Source organism: Fringilla coelebs, assembly GCF_963513975.1.
Source record: "Fringilla coelebs genome assembly, chromosome: 6".
NCBI lineage: Eukaryota > Metazoa > Chordata > Aves > Passeriformes > Fringillidae > Fringilla > Fringilla coelebs.
The window spans coordinates 61958550-61977019 of record NC_140034.1 but is presented as its reverse complement, the minus strand read 5'-3'; the positions used below and the strand labels follow the sequence as shown (position 1 = coordinate 61977019).

The window sequence follows — 18470 nt, the reverse complement described above, 5'->3', positions numbered from 1 at the left end:
CATTGCTAAAAATTGGTGTTTCTTTCAGACAATAACTTTGGACTTTTCTTAAACAATATATTGAGAAATTGTCCAGATGAAATACCAGTAAACTGGTGGGTCTCTTTTGTTCCAACATGAACAATGAAAACTGTAATCAACAGGGAAAGGAAGGGTGGAAAATAAAATCCTTTGGAAGTATGTGATGGTTTCTGTCATGATAGTTCCAGAATAGCACTAAATAAATTCAGTAATTACAAGGAAGAACCACCATACTTTTGATTTGAAATTACCTTATTGCTAGGGTGAAATTTTAACTGTTCAGCATTACCCAACAGTACTTTTACCTTCCCTCTAAACCAACAAAGTCAAAAGAACTTACAAACAAAAGTTACCCGAAGTCTAATTTAGGTAGGATGTGATGTCCAGTGGCCTTACTTTGAGGACAAGTGCCACAGGTTCCTGATTCATCACCTCAAAATGTCCTATCTTAAACAGACTAAGAATTCTCTCATTCTGCTGAAGGAAACTCTTTACAGCAATCATATCACTAAATTCAGCCTGGTGTGGATAGTACAGTTCCTGATTTCAGTTCACAAATACTCCAGGAACAAGCAGAAATGTGCTCACGCCCTTGGATTCTGATGAAATGTGAAAATCAGTCTGCACAACCGAGTCAAAGCTTTGGGCTGCCAGAAAATGACTTTTCCTTGTTGTGCTCTCAGATGCAGAGGGAAGCTGGAGGTAATTTATTTCACTGCCTTCCCAGGGCTTCACTCCTGGGCTAACCTGTGGGGCAGTCCTTTGCAGGAAAGGTGCCAGTGGCCTGACAGCACGATTCAATTGCTCATCACTCAGGCTTGCTTAAAAAGTGCATTTTGCTGTCCTGAAAGTCTCCATGGCCAAAAAAGAACATTGTTGCTCTAGTGCACAACTTAGCCAAAACTAACTACTTGAAATATTCACTACTGGTGGTGAAAAAGATGCAGCACTAAGAGAAATTAAAACTTGTGGTTCATTGTTTAACAAGTGCCAGAGTGCTGCAGGAAGCAAAAAGCATGAAGACTGACATAAAGAGAACTATGAACGAACTGGTATCAAATGAATTAAATCCAAACAGCTACTGCAACCCCTAAAACATTCTCAAAGACATCCCTTTTTCCTTTCAATAGACTTTGCCTTGTAGTTTTTGTTGAAAACAAAGGTATAAATGAAGTATTCACTTTGCCTTTGGTGGTTTCAACAAGCATCATCAATACCGTCTTCCCTACCACATCAAGAACTCCTTGACTATAATCTGTATAGGATGCAGCAGAATAACAGGGCAGATTAGAAGGGTAGCTTTCACAGCTCAGAACTAAAAGGATTTCACAGATGAAGATAAAGCCATATTGCCTACAGAGTTGCATTTAATTGCTTTACTTATGACACTGAAATCTAATTCCGTTTCCATGTAATTTAACAGATTTATGGAAAGCCAGATGTTAGCAATTATAGAAACTAACATTATTCATGTTTTCAGTAGTACAGACCTGTTCACACAAAGCCAGCCTAATCTCTTCTGTGCATGCAGAAGGGAAGAACCCTGTTTATGCACCTCTGCTGCTGGTCTCCATTTAGCACACATGAAAAGGATGTCCCCATGAAAAGCAGCCCAAACTGCTAAATGGGTGATTCTTGATGAAGAATCAAGCCAAGCATGAACATAAATTCCTAATTGCTACACAGCTTTTTGGTTCTTTATGCAGATAATAGTTTATTATTCTTTTATGGCAGTTATTATTTAAAAGATTTCGTCATTAGTCAGACAGAAAAGGTTTGGACACTGCACTCATTTCCAGCAGAACTTTTAACAGAGCTAACTTTTTTGAGAATATCCCTTGGGCAGTTTTTTTGTCATCGTTGATTGCATTTCCCAAAGTCAGAACAAACAGACAGTGTCCCTAGTAACTTGAGGGAAAAAAGTTACAAGCATGACATGTTTTTGTCCCTGTCACTCCTTCAGCCTGAAACCAGACTGGGGGCGTGGGGAAGGAAGAAGAGCCCAGCCAAATGCTCCCACATTGTTAGCTCTCAGTTAGGTGCAGAAAGTATTTTATTTTAATGAAGATCAAATGGCCATATCAGGGTGAGATCAGCACGTAGATGGCTATGCAAAGCATGAAAGAAAGTACTTGTATTTAGTGTGAAATTTCTCCTTAACAACTGGAATCAATGGTTATTCTTAGGTTATTCTTCAGCATTTACTTTGATTCCACAAAGAACTCTTAAATAATCTCCATCAGGCTGAATTGTAAATGCTGAGTCTGAGGGACCTTGGTGAAACCATTTATCAGTGAAAAGCTTTTTCAGCTTAGGTGTTGAAAAGTTAGCTTAGTTCAGTTGTCCAAAACAATAATTTAGTGAATGTGAAAACTATGATGAGACTTTTGCATTTAGCTTATTTTTGTAGAGTTCAAATCCTTGCTTAGCTGAAATTCTCCACGTCCTGTCAGGTTTCATTTGCTTTCCCACACCTGTTCTCAGAAGACACAGGCCCAAAACTGGAACATTTAAAGATGGGCAAGGCAAAACTGCACACAAATCTCATTTCCAATTATACCAACACAAAGTAGGAAGGAGATAAAATATCAATTTATAAATCAAGCAACTTTGAAAAGCTCTGGAAGTAGCAAAGAGACTCCTTATTCTTTCCCTATATATAAAGCACAAGACCAAAACATCTCTCTTTATGTTTGGAGGGATTAATTCTTTCATGTATCCTGTCAACCCATGGAAATAATCTGATTTTCACGCTTGAAGTAGCATTTTGCAATTTTATTCATTATACTGAGATTCTCTGTGGCAAAAACTACTAATTAACCCAAATAAAAGTGGCAGAGCTTTCCTTACCCTCTCCAGACAGTTCCTTCTCAAGGAGATGTGAGGATATAGTGGAAACACCCATATTGAGCAGAAATTTGCTCGTACTGCAAAGATTTATGCAATTTTCTATCAGCAACACAGCAGCAGCAAAGGGATTGCTGCCAAGACCCTCACACAACTGATCAAGATCTTCACTCTTCAAACTCTCCAGGCAGTGCTTCTATAAACAAATGCACAGCCACAAGTGCCTGACCATACACATTTTAGCAATCAGTCCCATTTTGTGGGTGAAAAAAGAAAGAGAAGGAGACCACCCAAGAGGTGCTCATTTCCAATATACTCTCAAAGTATATTGATAGCTCCATATACATGGAGAGCTCAGTAGTGTGGGCAGAGGAGAAAACAGAACCAAAATGGAAGCAAATAATCCCCTGAGATGCAATTTCCTTTTCCATCCTTTTTGGCTGTAATGAGAGCTAATTTGCCTCAGATATTGTGAGAGGTCCCAGGGCCGCTGCATTTGAATCAGGCAGAAGACAAGCATGACTGTACATATCAACACGAGTTCATTAACTTGCTTTCACTGAAGTTTTAAATCAATCCCTGGCTACTTCATTTCTTACTTTTCAAGGCTATCCAGGTTTTAATTGTAAGACTTCTCCACAGCACCTTAATAAATGTGTGCGAGCAAGCCATGCAGTGTGGTGCTCTGTATCATCATGATAAGCTGTTGCAGAAGAAAGAACCCTCCTAATGTGCTAATTTTAACTGTTATGGTACATTAAACCATTACACTATATTGTTAACATGAAAAATGTAAGCTGGGCTCCCAAACCAATGTATGTACAAGTTAACTAAACTCTGTTTTGACAAATCATTTTTCACAGACAACTTGTCGCTTAATGATTGTTTTGCCTTCTTTTTAAATCAAAGTTATATGGAGCTGTCCTTGAAAAAATATCACCAAACAGATTAATTGTTAGCTAGAAAATATTTTATGATGGTACTTTTATTCTATAGAGACATAATGGTCTATTAAAGAACAGTGCATAATAAATTCGATTCTGAATAAAGAATTTACTAAAGCTTTCTAAAAATGTAGAAATGACTAAACAGAATTACCTTGAAGATATGTGACACAATTTTCTGTCAGAATACAAAAATTAGAATTTACCAGATGGAAAGTAAGTAAGATAACCTTTATTTTACAGGATAAAATCCACTGACACCAACTCTGATGCTGTGAGCTTTCAGTAATTCTATGAGCAGAAGAGAAGGAAGCTGTGAAATAGCGAGTTCTGCTTGGCCTTGGATACTCTGTACCACATGCAGACCTTTCTGCCTACATAGCACTTCCCCACCAACAGATAGGAAAGTAATTCTCAGGCAAATGGGAAGAGTTTTGAAGGATGAGTCTTTTCCTTTTTGTGTGAAACAGAAAGGGGGAAAAATAAAATCTAATCTCCTTTACTTTTACTTTCTAATCTAGATAAGAGACACCAGTGCAGCACACCATGGAATACAGAAAATCTTCAGGAACAGATTTAAAATCCATTCAGATCTGACCTGCCAGCACCCCTGCACCCAGCTTTTGTGGGGGACTAATACCTGTGGGGTTTTCTTTCATGAGCTCTTCAGTCCTACCTTTTCCCAGCTCTCATTTCCCCAAACCAGCACCTCTAATCCTGCAGAGAGGTCTAGCTGCACTCCCTTTCAGGCTGAAATAAATGGTGAATCCTGTGGGGATTTGGTGGGAGGAGGATCCATGTTAAGCTTCCCTACAAAATTTGTAGTGGTTCCTAAAGAAAAAAAATAAACAAAACCTGACAGGCACTGCTGCCTTGGTGGTTGTTCCTTCTGTGAGTGCAAATCCCAGTGTAGGGACCAAGAAACAGAAATCATTATGAAAAAAATAGGATGAGTAAATCTGCACTCCAGGGTCTGAACAGCACTCCACAGACTGGAAGCATCTCACTTAGAGATGGAGATTGAAAAGTAAAATTTGCTTTGGGCAGATAGTCACAAATACTGTATCACATGACAGCTCATCATTCTCTATGAAGTTTTATTGTTTCTTTACTTCAGATTGCAGCCAAGCTCCTATGACAACATTAAAAAAACCAAACCCAACCAAACAACACAGCAGCTGTAGCCTACAGGTTTTAATTGCAGGGCAAACTTTGGTAGCAGCTTTGTACAGCAATTGTCTTTTGTCTGCAAGCAGTTTTCTTAATAACACATTGTGAAAGACCTGGGGCTCATAAAAACACTACTGTGGGAAATCCAATTACATTCTCTTAATTTGAGTCCACTCACCATCGCTATATGAAGCTGACATCCCTGATAAAAGCTGTCTTTGGGTGATATTTTGAGCAATAAAAGAATTTTCCCAATCTTGAAGGGGCCTGGCTAAGCCACACATCCTTATTATACAAGCTCTGGTGCAATATTATGGCCTTCTCTGCCACATCTGCTGATTTACTCAATTGTGCCCCAGCAGGTGACAAACTTCCCTGTTTTCCCTTTGTCAATGAGAATTTAGCTTTTGGAAGCACTGAGGTATCACACTTCCCAAATAGATGCTATTTTTCTTAATGTTTTGCAAGCGCTGTAGAGACAGTGCAAGCAATGACTCAGCTCCATAACACCTACACAAAAGGGAGGGAAAAGGGGTTAACCAGTGGGTACAGAAATGTATCCAAAAAAGCAACTGGCTGCCTGGGCTTTGGGCAATCTGTCGGAGATGAGTTCTCCCTCCCACTGTCTTGAGATATTTGAGACACTGCGTAATATTTATCGTTATTATTTTGTAGGAAAGGGTTTAATCTTATTTCTTATGTTTTTAGCCTATTTATTGTTCTCCAAGTTTGTCCTTCAGGGAGGAAGAAGGAATGTTTCAAAACACACTGAAAGACTGTGGCTCGTACCACCCTCATGTACACAAATTCAATATACAATACACCAGGAAAAAATCCTGTCACCAAGCAGATGAACCCTCTTTTATCTGAAACAGAGTGAAAGACACCAGTTCTGACTCTAAATGCTCCACCATGCAAACAAGTTCTGTAATGTGACATATTAGCTAGAAGGTGCAGTGTTCTCTCTCTGCTGTGTTACCCAATTCTTAGGTGCATTTTGAAATACACATCATGACTTGAAATTTGTCAATATGGGTTAGCAGAATCTTCCAATTATATTTGAAATTATTTTATTTCATCATAGTGGTGAGGCAAACTGGTTTGTTTCTCTTCCTCACTGGAACCCTGCAGCAGATGTCTCAGGGGATCTATTTCATTAAAATAGCCCCACTGATTTCACATTCTGTTTACAACTTGCACAGGGCAAGAGGAGCACCTCACCTCATACTTCCAGCATGCTGTGCAGGTGAAAATGAGGGCAATGTGTTTGCAGGAAACCTTTTTCCTCTATTCTCCATCAGAACATCTGGGGCTCCTTTTCGCGGCACCCAGCCCTTGGAGAGCGATTCAGCGCAAGCAGCAGTGACCTTTCAAGAGCTGAGCCTGCCTGGGGCTCAGCCAGAGCCTTGCCTACGTTCTGTCTTCTCCTGACATCAGCCTGGCTCTTATCTCTGCTCCCCAAATCAGCTGCAGGAGGCAGGAGGGATAGGGCTCCCCATAGGAGCGGCACAAGCGCCAGAAATGCTCAAAGTGCCTCTTACCCCAGCTGCCTCAGGGCTTTCTGAAAGTTATGTCATGTTACCTCTCACAAAACAGGTGTTTTCAACATTGCTGCATTCATCATGTATTTTACAGCATTCAAATGAACCAGAGGAGGACTCATAAGATTTCAGAATTCACTTAGAAATACATGACTTTCATCTATTTCATCTATGGAATCCTGAAACGCTGTAAAATTTGCCATTTTTTACATGGACACCTTCTGAAGAAGTTCACAGCTGTGATTTTATTGAGCTCCCCACCAGCTTAGGACAATGTGTAACTTAGCTGGACAATCTACAAAATATTGCTTAGAAAATCATTATCATTTCTCTGCATTTTTAAATTATGACACTACCTTATCCCAAGGACTTCTAATAGCCAGATTTCATAAAAGATGGGAATGTTTCTTCCAAGCAAATTTATATATTTTTGTTACAAATTTTTGTTTTAATTATAGATTTTAAATCGTAAAAAACACCCTTTGGAGTTATGGACATGATGTATGGACATGATAAATTAAATTTACAGCATTAAAAAAAACCCCAACAAAACAATGAAAAAAAAACCACAAAAGGAGGAGAAGAGCTTTTATATAGAACTTTTTTTCCTCGGGACCTTATTCTGCAAACACGGGGCACAGAGCATTTGACGTTATTTGCGTAACTCTAAAAAATTAACCATGAAGATGCTGAAAAATGGAAAACAAGCAAACCAAAGCGACACAGACAAGGCACAGATACGTGTTCTTCTAGGACTCTGTTGGAATTGCAGAGGCACCTCTTTACTTGTGGGCAGTTCTGCTGCCCAGCCAGCCCACCTTCACTCCAGCCTTCCCAGCCCCTCGCTTCGACAAAAGGAGCAGAGCAGTGGGTCAGGCTTGGGATGCTCCTCCTGGGGAACCCCACAGGACCCTGCCTGGCTGGGGGTGCTGACAGACACACAGACAGACAGACAGACAGACAGACACCCCGGTGCGCCCCATCCTGGCCGAGGCGCTGCTCGGGAACTCCACAGTGCCTCGGGAACACCATGCAGAAGGATGAAAAGAAAGGCTCTGGGATGATTGCTTACCCACACAGGACTCCCCGGCAGGAGAATAGCTTCCATTGTCATGGAAACCGCTTCTGCACTCACAGTGGTACCACCCCGGGAGGTTAACACAGCGTGAATGGCTGTGACACGCAATGATCCCCTCTGCACACTCATCAATATCTGCCTCAGAGAAAAACACAAGCCAGCCGGGAAATTAATTTCCTTTGACACCAATACCGTAGGTTTGTTTTTTTTCAAAAAAATCTTATTGGTTTGGAGTTTTTTTAAAGATTTCCTTTAATAGATGGATCAAGGTTTATTACAGTTCCAAACAAGAGACATTTAAAGCATGACTCACAGAACAACCATAAAAAATAACAATAATACATCATGTAATCTGTTACAGACAAGACATTCTTTTACACCATGATTTGCTGAAAATGCAAAGCAAACATGCAGATGTTTTTGTTCCTCGTTCGTTTTTGCTTTTTTTTTCGTGTGTTGGGGATTTCTGTTTGCTTTTTCAACTCAGAAATTACATTTGTCTGTGGATTTAAAGCGCTGCAGAACAGGCTGTCCACTGAAAAGGGAGTTTCAGCAATATTCCTGCTTTACAAACTGCATGTGCCAGGACATCTTGGAAAGAAAAAGCATTTTCTTCAGGATTTGTGTCTCCACCATTCAGCTGAGATATTGGCAGCTCTCTGGAATTGAAGGTGCTCAGACCACTTCACAAACACGGGTTAATCTCTTTTGTTTATGCGATCAAAATAAATACCCAGTACAAGTGTAACAGCGTGTGACAAACAGCAAAAGCAGTCCAGGTTTCAGCTGCAATAAAATGTTGAGCTGGAAAGGAGTGAGGCAAATGACAGCGAGTCTGTAGCAATGGAAAGATACGGCGTGATGAACACCCTGCTGAGTTTCAATAAATGGGCTGTTTTTAGAAAGGGGTTTCTCAAATTTCTGTAACACGTTTAATAGAGACTTGGTAATTGCCAGTAACCTTGGCTAATCATGGCTGGCACCTGCCTGCTTCTCCCCTTTGAGCATTTTTCAGCACATTTTGTAGGGTTGTAATTAAAATTAGCAAATTAATTATGTGCTAACCTTGTGGTAATTTAAGAAGCCATTATATTTTCAGTCGTCTATTCAGCTCAAGCTTTTTTTTTTTTTTTTAACTTTGGACAGTTTTCAGCTGGGTAACTTATTAATTAAAAGGAGACTCAAATTATTCCCAAGTAATTCCCACTTTCACCCACTAAAATTTTTTTTTTCCTGGCACACTTAAAATGCGCATAAAAAACCAAAAAAACTTGTTGAAAACAGGTTTGGAAACGACATCTAGCTCCACAGGCATCAAAGGACAAATGTCTCATGATCCTGATGCAAGACTGAGTTAAGGTGATTAACTAACCACTTTTATCTCAATTTCCAAAATACATACACCAATATGGCTTCATGGACTGCACTGGAGTCATGTTGATGTACACGGAAATCGATTTGGATGAAGTATCCTTCAACACAATCCCATTTTCTTACATCTTACAAGCAATACCACAGAGAAGTTCGATTTTTTTCCTCATTTCAGTAACAATATTTATTCTTGTTGAAATATGGGTGAGAAACCTAAAAAATGCCTTTTTCCAAGATTCGTGTTCACCCTCGCTGAGGCACGAACCAAGATATCTACATAACAGGATCATAAACACTATTTATTCCTAGCTTTATTCAGCTCCCATCTAACAAAAAAGTCAATTTTTAAACGCTTTAAGATCTGTCAGTGCTGTCACCTTTTCTGTACTTTGTACTGTGTGGAAGCTAATTTTGGTGTTAAAACACTGCACGAATGTAGCTGTCCATCAACGGTGAGTGCTGCTTGCAAACTCAGACACTTCCAATTCATTACAGCAAATGGAATTTATAACCATGATCTTTTCACATGTCATGGCTGATGAAACAGGTTTAATCCTATTTGGAAAGTGAATGACTTTGCCACTGCAGGTCAATAGCAAATGAATCCCTCTTCTTACCTTCCTTTCTTTCCCAGTGTTGGATTGGAGAATGTTTCTGTTTAAAGTCTGCTTTCTTGTGTCCGTCCTGTACTGGACTTCAATCTGTTCAATTTTACATTTTTAATTTACAAAATTAATACAGAGTTCCTAAAGGGAACTCTAAGCTTAAGACCTTTCAAAAGTATATGATTTAGGCTCGTGGCAAAGGACACTAACTGACTAGCAGTCTATTTTTCAAAAAAGCCTGGCTGCCAGGGTACCAAAGCAGCACTCTGCCCAACAGAAGAAGAGCCATTAGGTCATGTCTCTACATTATGTCAAAAAGTAAAATAATGCCCAGAACTCCTTCAAGACCAGATGAATTTCCTGTGGCAGCACCATACCTGTTACAGCTTTGTTCCCTGACGTGTAGGGAGACACTAACCAATTTCTTCAACCAGCAGAGCTGGGAAAAAAGACTTGCTTTCAGTTTTACAGATTCTTCCTTTACTTCCTCGACCTCCTTTAGCCAGTCATTGTCCTACACGCCCTGGGGGCAGTGGGCAAAGGGCAAGAGCAGCTGTGTGGGCTTTTTGGGAAAATCTGCCACGACAGACACCACTGGTGTGGAAGCAACTAGTAAAAAACTCCTCAAGCTCTACTTCCCACCACAACCTCTCCTCTTAAGGTTAAGCTCAGCACTCCTCCTTGCTCCCCAGCCCAGCATGCAGATGCTGGATACAGACTGGGAGGAGGGTGCAGGAAGGAGAATGGGGAATCAGTTCTCCCTCTGCTTCTGCAGCAGGTTGGGATCCCTTTGGGAGCACCGTGTGGTGTGACGTGCATGGAGCGCCTTATCAACAAGGAAAACCCTAAACAGCATCTCTGCTTGTCCAGCACTTTCCTGTTCCTTGAAATGGTGCACATAAACACTTTTTAAAGGATTGGAAATCCTGTGATGAGCTCTGCAAGCTCCTCCTCTCGTCCTGTGCCTTGTTTGTAGCGTGTGTACAAACACAGGTCTGCGGGAATAGGAAAATATTGTGGATGTTTTAGAAATGGAGATTTATGATGCTCAGAATACCAAGAGGGAAAAGCAAATAACAGCTCCATCAAACGGTGTGTCATACACCATGACATTATTTAGTTCAGTCAATGGACCATTTCCAGCTGGACATCCTATGTCCTCAAAACACTTTTTTTGAGCATTTCTTCTACACAGAGAAGTGTTGATATAGACAAGAGCCAGTTCAGGGAATAAGAATCAATTCACTTCTCTTCATCATTGCTTTTCCATCTTTAGATTCTAGCACCATATTTGCATATTTGCCTCAGGATAAAAGTCTTTCTATCCAAGTCTGGTTTGGGGTTTTGCTACAGAATTTAAGTTAGACATTCACACTATTTTTGTGTGTTTTGTGTGTGCAGGTGCTTACCAGAATGTGCTATATGTACTTTCTTCTTAAAAGTATGTTAAGCTGAAATGAAAGTGTACAGTTCTGACCCGTGAGTGAAAACAGTGTAGAAATTCTGATATTTTTCAAAGGAGCACATTAAAACCTGAGCAGAAATTCTGTCACTTTACACAGGCCAGGAGAAATAATTGGTGGGCATCTTTTGGCTGTGTTGCTATGCTGCAGGGGTTGTTTGCCCTCGGTGCTCCTGGCAGCAGGATGGGCAGCTCTGTATGGGGTTTCTGCATGTCTGCATTAGTATCTAGATAGTCTAAAACAGAGTGCTTGTGAGAAACTGCCAACTTAATGTTTCCTTGGGAAGTGGAAAGTTTCATAATCTTAATTTTCCTCTGCAGTCTCTGGCTAAATATCTGCGCTACTTTTCCATTAAGGGTAGTATTTTTCATTTCTTGCTCTAAGACATGCTGCTCTTACCACCCACGACACTGTTTCTGTAGGTTTTCTTCATTCAAGCCTTTTTATAACATCCATGTAAAAGGAGATCTCACACAAACCATCCTGTTGCCTGCTTTTACCCCACTCAGTCATTTGATTCCCATTAGGAGACAACTCTTGATGGATCTGGAAACACTCCACTCTAGTGGCTTTGCAAATGCCCACAAATGGCACACTTTTGCATTGGAGAATAAAGGCACACCAGTTGGTTTCATGTAAGCTCCTGCAAGATATTAATCCTGTCCTTTAAAGACAGGTCTGTGATTTTTACTTTTAGCAGCTTCTTGCATTATTCATGTAGGTATTTATGCAGACAAGATAAATAGGATAATTTATCTCAAAATAAAACACAATGGCTTCAGAACCCTGTGAAAAAAGTAAAATTAAAATAATTCAATCTTTTCTAATGCCCCACCACATTTAAGTCACTGTGTGGTAATACTAAAAGGAAACCTGTTCAGTGTCATGTAACAGCTAGCAATCTACAGCTTCAATGAGACAGAAGAGCTTTATTGTCCAAGTGTCTATTCATCAATCCATTACTGTATTCTTTTTCATGCAAAAAATACACATTCCTTATCTTCAGTTTCCACTGACTAGGAGACCTGTAAGCAGGAAAAGCGTGTACTAACAAGAAAGGATCACACAGGTCTCAAGCTTCCTGAATTAAAATTGTACCTTGAAAGCTGACTCCATTGCTTCCAGAGCATTTCAGCTTTGTTTCCTGCATCACAGTATTTTTCTTCAACATAAAAACACCAGAAAAATGAACCCAGACAACTGAGGCATTAGCTATATTTAAAATACAGCCTCTTCTCATCTCGTACTCCAGCCCAAGCCTCACTTCCACAAGACAGAGACAGCAAGAAAGGGATGGCACTGACAGCACTATGCAAACAGTGTCCCTGCTGCAAAGGATTCCTTCCACTATTTCAAATAAACCCTGAAAGCAAAGACAACTACTCTGGATGAGAACAGATGAAAAAAAGCTCTTGCTCTCTAAAAAACTTCAACAAACCCTCCCATCTGCCTACCTCTTCAGTTTTACATAAACTTTTATAAAGACTAAATTTTATCCTTTATTATTAACCCTTTTATTTTTTTATATCATTAAATCTCTATATTAGCTTTGACAGTTCACTACAAGAGGGGCCTGCCTGTATTTTTAAAAATATGCAAATGTTGTATGCATAATACAAAGCACAAATACAGTGCCAGCAGCCCCCCTAAAGTCTGCTAGATTTTCCCAGTTGAAGTAGGAGAGGCTAAAACACTCTGACCTTGTCACAGGTTTGCAACCTAGTGTGCCTGGAATACCAAGGATCCAGCTGGAACTGCAATTCAGCTGTTAAACAAATGGTAACTCGGGGAACAGGGATAACTCTGTAATTAAGTTACATTTGAATAATGACTGGTGGCTGTTGCTCAGCCTCATGGGGCCACTTCATTCTTAAGACAACAGAGATGCTAAAAACCAGGAAGGACAGGAAAGACATCTGTCTGAGAACTATCTGCTGGCATTTTTCATCATCGCTTTTTACTTTCACAGCTCTAAGTATCTCAGGTGATAATGACTGCCCCCACCTCTGCCTGAAGCCAGCAGCAAAGTTTGGAATAAACTGCTTAGGAAATTTTTCCTTGACATTTAGCCTCCTTTTTAATTATGTTCATTTTAACTCATTAGGAGATTCTGGGCAAACAATTAACACCAAATAACATATTCCTCTCTCTTCAGTAGTCATGGCTGTTTTCACAGACTGATTTTAATTGCTTTTTATTTATATTGGCCTTTGCAGTTCCTTCTCAGGCAGGAATAGTTTTCCCTGTATAAATGATACAGGCTTTGGTCCATTTTCCAATTTTGAGGATACAGTACTAAACCATAAAATTTTTAATTTGTTAAGATAATGAATGAAACTCACATTCATTAATAATCAAACCCACACAAACAGTTTAATAGTACCGTATGGCTTTCAGGGATGAAACGTGTGCTCACCATCCTTTATAATTAAAGAACAGCTATAATATGCTTTATTGTGTAATTTTGGACTGGTATAAAGATTTTTAATCATTTGAAACTCACGTGCAAATTCAGAATGATGAGTTCACCAAGAATAAATGGAATTAAACCACTATCAGAATAACAACACAGACCAGTTGTACCAGCACTTTTTAAGATTAATTCTTTTAATATATAACATCTAATTTATTGAAATTCATTTTAGTACTTTATATACTTATACAGTCCAAGATGATGTCTTTATGATTTTAGTGCATCTCTCTCCCATGCCCTCATATTCATTGATTTCCATGCTAAATATGCAGCACACTTGGAGTATGCAACTGAAAGATCCTGGCTCATTCAAATAAATCTCACTTCACAAGACTGGAGCTGAAAGAATTTTTTCTTCTTATATCTAAAGATTACTGGGTGATGTAGGACATGAGAACTGGAACGAGACCATTCAGTAGAAAGCCTGGCAGGGTAAAGAACTGTTCCATATTTAGTACTGCATTTGAGTTTTCACAGCAAACAGGATTTTAATTATCACTCCACAAGCCAGAAAAAGACTGTCTTCACAATTAGTGGGTTAGGTTTCAACCTGAGGCAGAGACTTTCTGTCAAATTTGAGGCTGATGGTCAATATGTCTCTCAAATACACCATCCTGAAAAGAGCAGGGCTGCCAGCCCAGTACTGAAAGTGTTCCAGCTCTTGGAACAATGGTGCCCATTGCAGCTGGTCTGGGGATGGGCATGGGAACACACAGGTCACAACAACCTGCTTGCCAACTCCAGCCAGTACTGAGCCAATGACTCTGAACTTGAGGACAGAAGTCCAGCCCATTGCCCACTAACACCTTGTACCTGCTGGCAGAATCCCACAGTTCTCCAGGAAGGTCCTTTCTTACTCCTTTTGACATTATGCTGTTCCTAAACATCCCAGAGCACTTTGTCAGGACTCCAAATTCAGTGTTTTCCTACCTAGTTAGGAACAGTGTGTGGTGTTCATGCTACAGTTACCCATGGAAATCAATCTGGTAGCATTTCTGCTGAGAGACTGAACTGCAGACCACTAGGGAATCAAAGACCACCATGATTAAATTTCTATAATATATATTAATATATATTTATTGGTAGAGAGATAAAATGTGCAATTAACAGGTGAGATAAATAAGGCAGAGAGAGATATAAACACCATTCCAAAGTCTTCCAAAGCCAAACTGTGAGAAACTTCTCAATTTTGTAATTCCAGTCCACTGTCCTGCCATTTAGGTCACCATTCTCTAGTCCCTATAAAAATATTCTCAAGCCACCAGGCAGAGGCAAGGCCAACCTTTGCTACCTTCATGACCCATGAATATGAGCTTTATGTTCTAAGAATGTTCAGTATCTTCATCCACAATTGCTAATTCAATTAAATTGTGATACTGGAGTTGTACCTGCATGTATTATATACAAGCAACTATTCAGAGTATTAGATATGCATACTAGAATAAAATGAAAACCAGGATCAATAGGAGAGGTCTGCTGTGTCAATGAACTTCAAACAAAGCACACAGCAGGTATTCTTCTACACAGCCAAGATTATCCAAACTTTTTTAAAGAAAGTTCAAACCCATTCCTAAAGCAAACTACTTGCACATACACAGCTGCTTTAAGCCTACTGAAAGCATAACTGCTGTAAATTCAGATTCATTGAATTTACAATGACTGGTAAAGCCATTCTAAAAACTTACTACAGACTGCACAGTTACATTTCAGAAAATCTGCATGGCAAAATCCATTAAGTATCTCATAAAAAGATTAATACATCAATGAGAATAAAAAGTACTTTTGGCAAGTGATTTTGGCATCCTGCAATTAAAGAGTTGTGCATTCTTGGCCAAGATAACAAAATGTAAGAATAATCACCTAAAGGGGACAGATGCTCAGACAAAAGAGCTGATGGGTGCCAACCAGCTGGAACAGAGCTTGGCACAAAAGGAACAGGGGCTCCTGGCGGACACCAGGGCGAACATGAACCAGCAAGATGACTCTGCTGTGAAGAAGGTGGATGGTGCCTTCAGCTGCAGTAAATAAAGTACTGCCAGCAGGGTGAGTGAGGGGCTGGACCCAGTTCTGACCTCCCCAGCACAAGAGAGGGATGGAACAGCAGTGGAGAGACTGTAAGAGCCAAAATGAGGGACGTGGGACTCCAGACACCTCTCCAAAATGCAGTTTATTCCATCCACGAGGTTACAGCAGTCCAGGGTCGTGGACAACAGAGCCTGTGCCCACAGCTGTCAGCTCCAGCTGCAGGCAGGCCTGGAGACACTTTGGTTTTGGTTCCATTGCATTATAGACTTTTCTTTGCTGAGCCTCTTAATACAATAGAACCAATCTATGCCTTGACTATTATCTATAGCCTATCATAACTGCTATCATTACCATATTCATGTTACTATTCTCCAATCACTAAAAGTCAGTACATTACAGTCTAAGCCAGAAGCTGTTATTCAGTTTTCTTGCAGTGGAAAATTCTGAGGCCTTTTTTCTACTTGCCACATCGGCAGACTTGTTTGCCTGTGCTCTCTTTCTGCTTGGTAAAAACATCTTCTTGTTTGGGGCGGGTCTTTCCTTTGCTCTAAGTCATAAAATCCCCTTCTAACTCACACACCCTTTGCCTCCTTGGTTACCCAGTCAGACTGGCTCAGCAATTCTTTTCTTCTGTGTCAAAACTTGCTTCCATCTCTATTCCTTCTTCAGACTCCACACTTAAAAATCTTTCTGCTAAGCATCCATATCTGTGAGACTTTCTGGTCAAACTTTCATCCTTCCCAACAAGAGACCAACCTTGGGGCACGAGGGTGAGTGAGGGCTGGGGCATCTCTCACAGGAGGAAAGGCTGGAGAGGAGAAGGCTCCCCCAGGCACACATAAATCCCCCGAGGGAGGGTGCCAAGAGGATGGAGCCAGGCTCCTCTGAGCAGTGCCAGGAGCAGGGCCCACGGGCACAAAGTGAAACACAGCAGGGCCCATGTGAGCATCAGGAAACCCTCCTGCAGTGAGAGGCTGCCCACTCTGCTGGGGAGTCTCCATCCTTGGGGACACCCAACAGCCATCGTGGTCCTGGCTCCAGGGGGCTGTAGCTGAGCAGTGGGGGTGGACAAGGTGACTCCCAGTTCCAACCTCAGCCATTGCCTCAGCCTCTGATTCTGCCTCAGAAGGAATGCTCACTTGAATGAAAAGTGATGAAGTACACAGGCTGCAGGCTGCAGATTGTTTCATCAGAGCTACGAAAGATGAATGAAACCCCTAATAGAAGAGGACACTGACAAACAGCGTTCTCCACCCAACTCACCGACTGCCTGCAATCCAGTGGGTAAGCTGGGTGCACTGCACAGAAGGAATCATTCAGGTGACACTGGCTCTATGTACAAAAGCTTCATGGATGAGCCTCAGCATCATTACCCAGAGCCATCAGATGCCATGCACAATCCCTAGGTACAATGCATAAGCAATATATCACTCCATCTAGCACTCGAAATTCAAGTTTCAACATCAGCGACAGAAATAGCCTATTATCTTATCTAGAACATCCCATAAACAGAGAATAGATGTTCCCTTCCATAAATTCTTTGGTGATTTGCCTCAACCAATTTTAGAACAACTCACACGATGAGTCCTCCCCCACTTCATTGAGAAGATTATACTGCAGCCCAACAGTGCACAGTGTTAGGAAGTTCTTTTGATTAGTTTGAGCCCTTCTGTAAATGAGTATATCAAAACAGCACTTGTAAAAAAATTTCACTGCTAACAGGAGGCAGCAGCTGATGAGAAAATAATAAGGAGCACATTTTCTTCACTGTGGCTGGGGTGGCTAAATGTCAGTCATTCTCCTTAAAATTCCCATGTACACCATTGTGCCAAAGGGCACATGAAGCAAATCCAAATTACAGGTTTAGATTATAATAGTGTGCACACCCTATAGCGCCCCTGAGAATTTAATAATAATGAGAAATAGTCTCAATTAGTTTTTTTAAATCTTGAACTGATTAACAGCTTCAGAAAAGCATTTTCATTCATACAGTAATAAATTCTCCCAAGGAAGCAAATCCCCAAACAATCAGTATAAAAGGAGCTCTTGAAATCATAAGCAGAATAATGTAAAGCTCTCTGCATCCTTAATTAGGGATGAAAATGGTTCAGGAAGGGCTGATCAATAAAGTGCAAATGATAAAAATGCATACTTTTGGAGAACGTGTGAACACAGTTTCATAGCAAGATGAAATCTGTGGTGGGTCTTCCACACAGCACACTGAATTGCAACTGCTCTCATCAAAGCAAGAGCCCCAGCCACCTTGGAATATATATATTTATTTCTGATAGCAAGGAGGGTGCACAAAAAGACCCTATAATGGTACCAATTAAGCCTGGAAGGGCTCCTTAACAGAAATCAAGACTCTTGCAGCACTTTGCCTGTCCCCTTGGGTTCATCATACAAGTAAAAGACATTCTCTATTTTGGTCTGCTGGAACTTTCTCCAGCCCCAGAACCTTCCATCTTACTGTATTTGTGGGGTACTCTGTGGCAGGAAGCAGTGATGAATCTGACTCTACGTTTTCAGAAGGCTAATTTATAATTCTGTAAATAAAATAGTATATTTTATAAATAAAAGTGTATATATTTTATAAATATATAAATAGTATATATATTTTATATATAGTATAATATAGTATTTTATGATACTGTATGATATAGTATGATATAGTATTTATACATTTAGTACACATACATTTATATGTACTATACATATATAGTACATTATAGTTCTGTATGATATTTTATGATATAGTATTTTATGATATTATATTAAAGAATACTAAATTAAGCTATACTAAAGAATACAGAAAGGATACTTACAGAAGGCTAAAAAGATAATAATAAAAACTCGTGACTCTTTCCACAGCTTGGCCCTGATTGGCCAAAGAATGAGAACAACTCACAGCAGAAACCAATGAAACAATCAC

At 40.1% G+C, this 18470-nt stretch overlaps 1 protein-coding gene across 1 annotated transcript in view; it reads right to left on the bottom strand.

Annotated features, from left to right (window-relative positions):
* The window catches only part of NELL1 (neural EGFL like 1), a gene marked incomplete at both ends in the record, with an annotated part of 282292 nt that overhangs the window by 8647 nt on the left and 255175 nt on the right, over nt 1-18470 (bottom strand). Inside the window, one exon of the mRNA XM_084207298.1 lies at nt 7596-7736. Within this exon, the coding sequence (XP_084063424.1) occupies nt 7596-7736 (141 nt within the window). The remainder of the gene's footprint in view (nt 1-7595; nt 7737-18470) is intronic.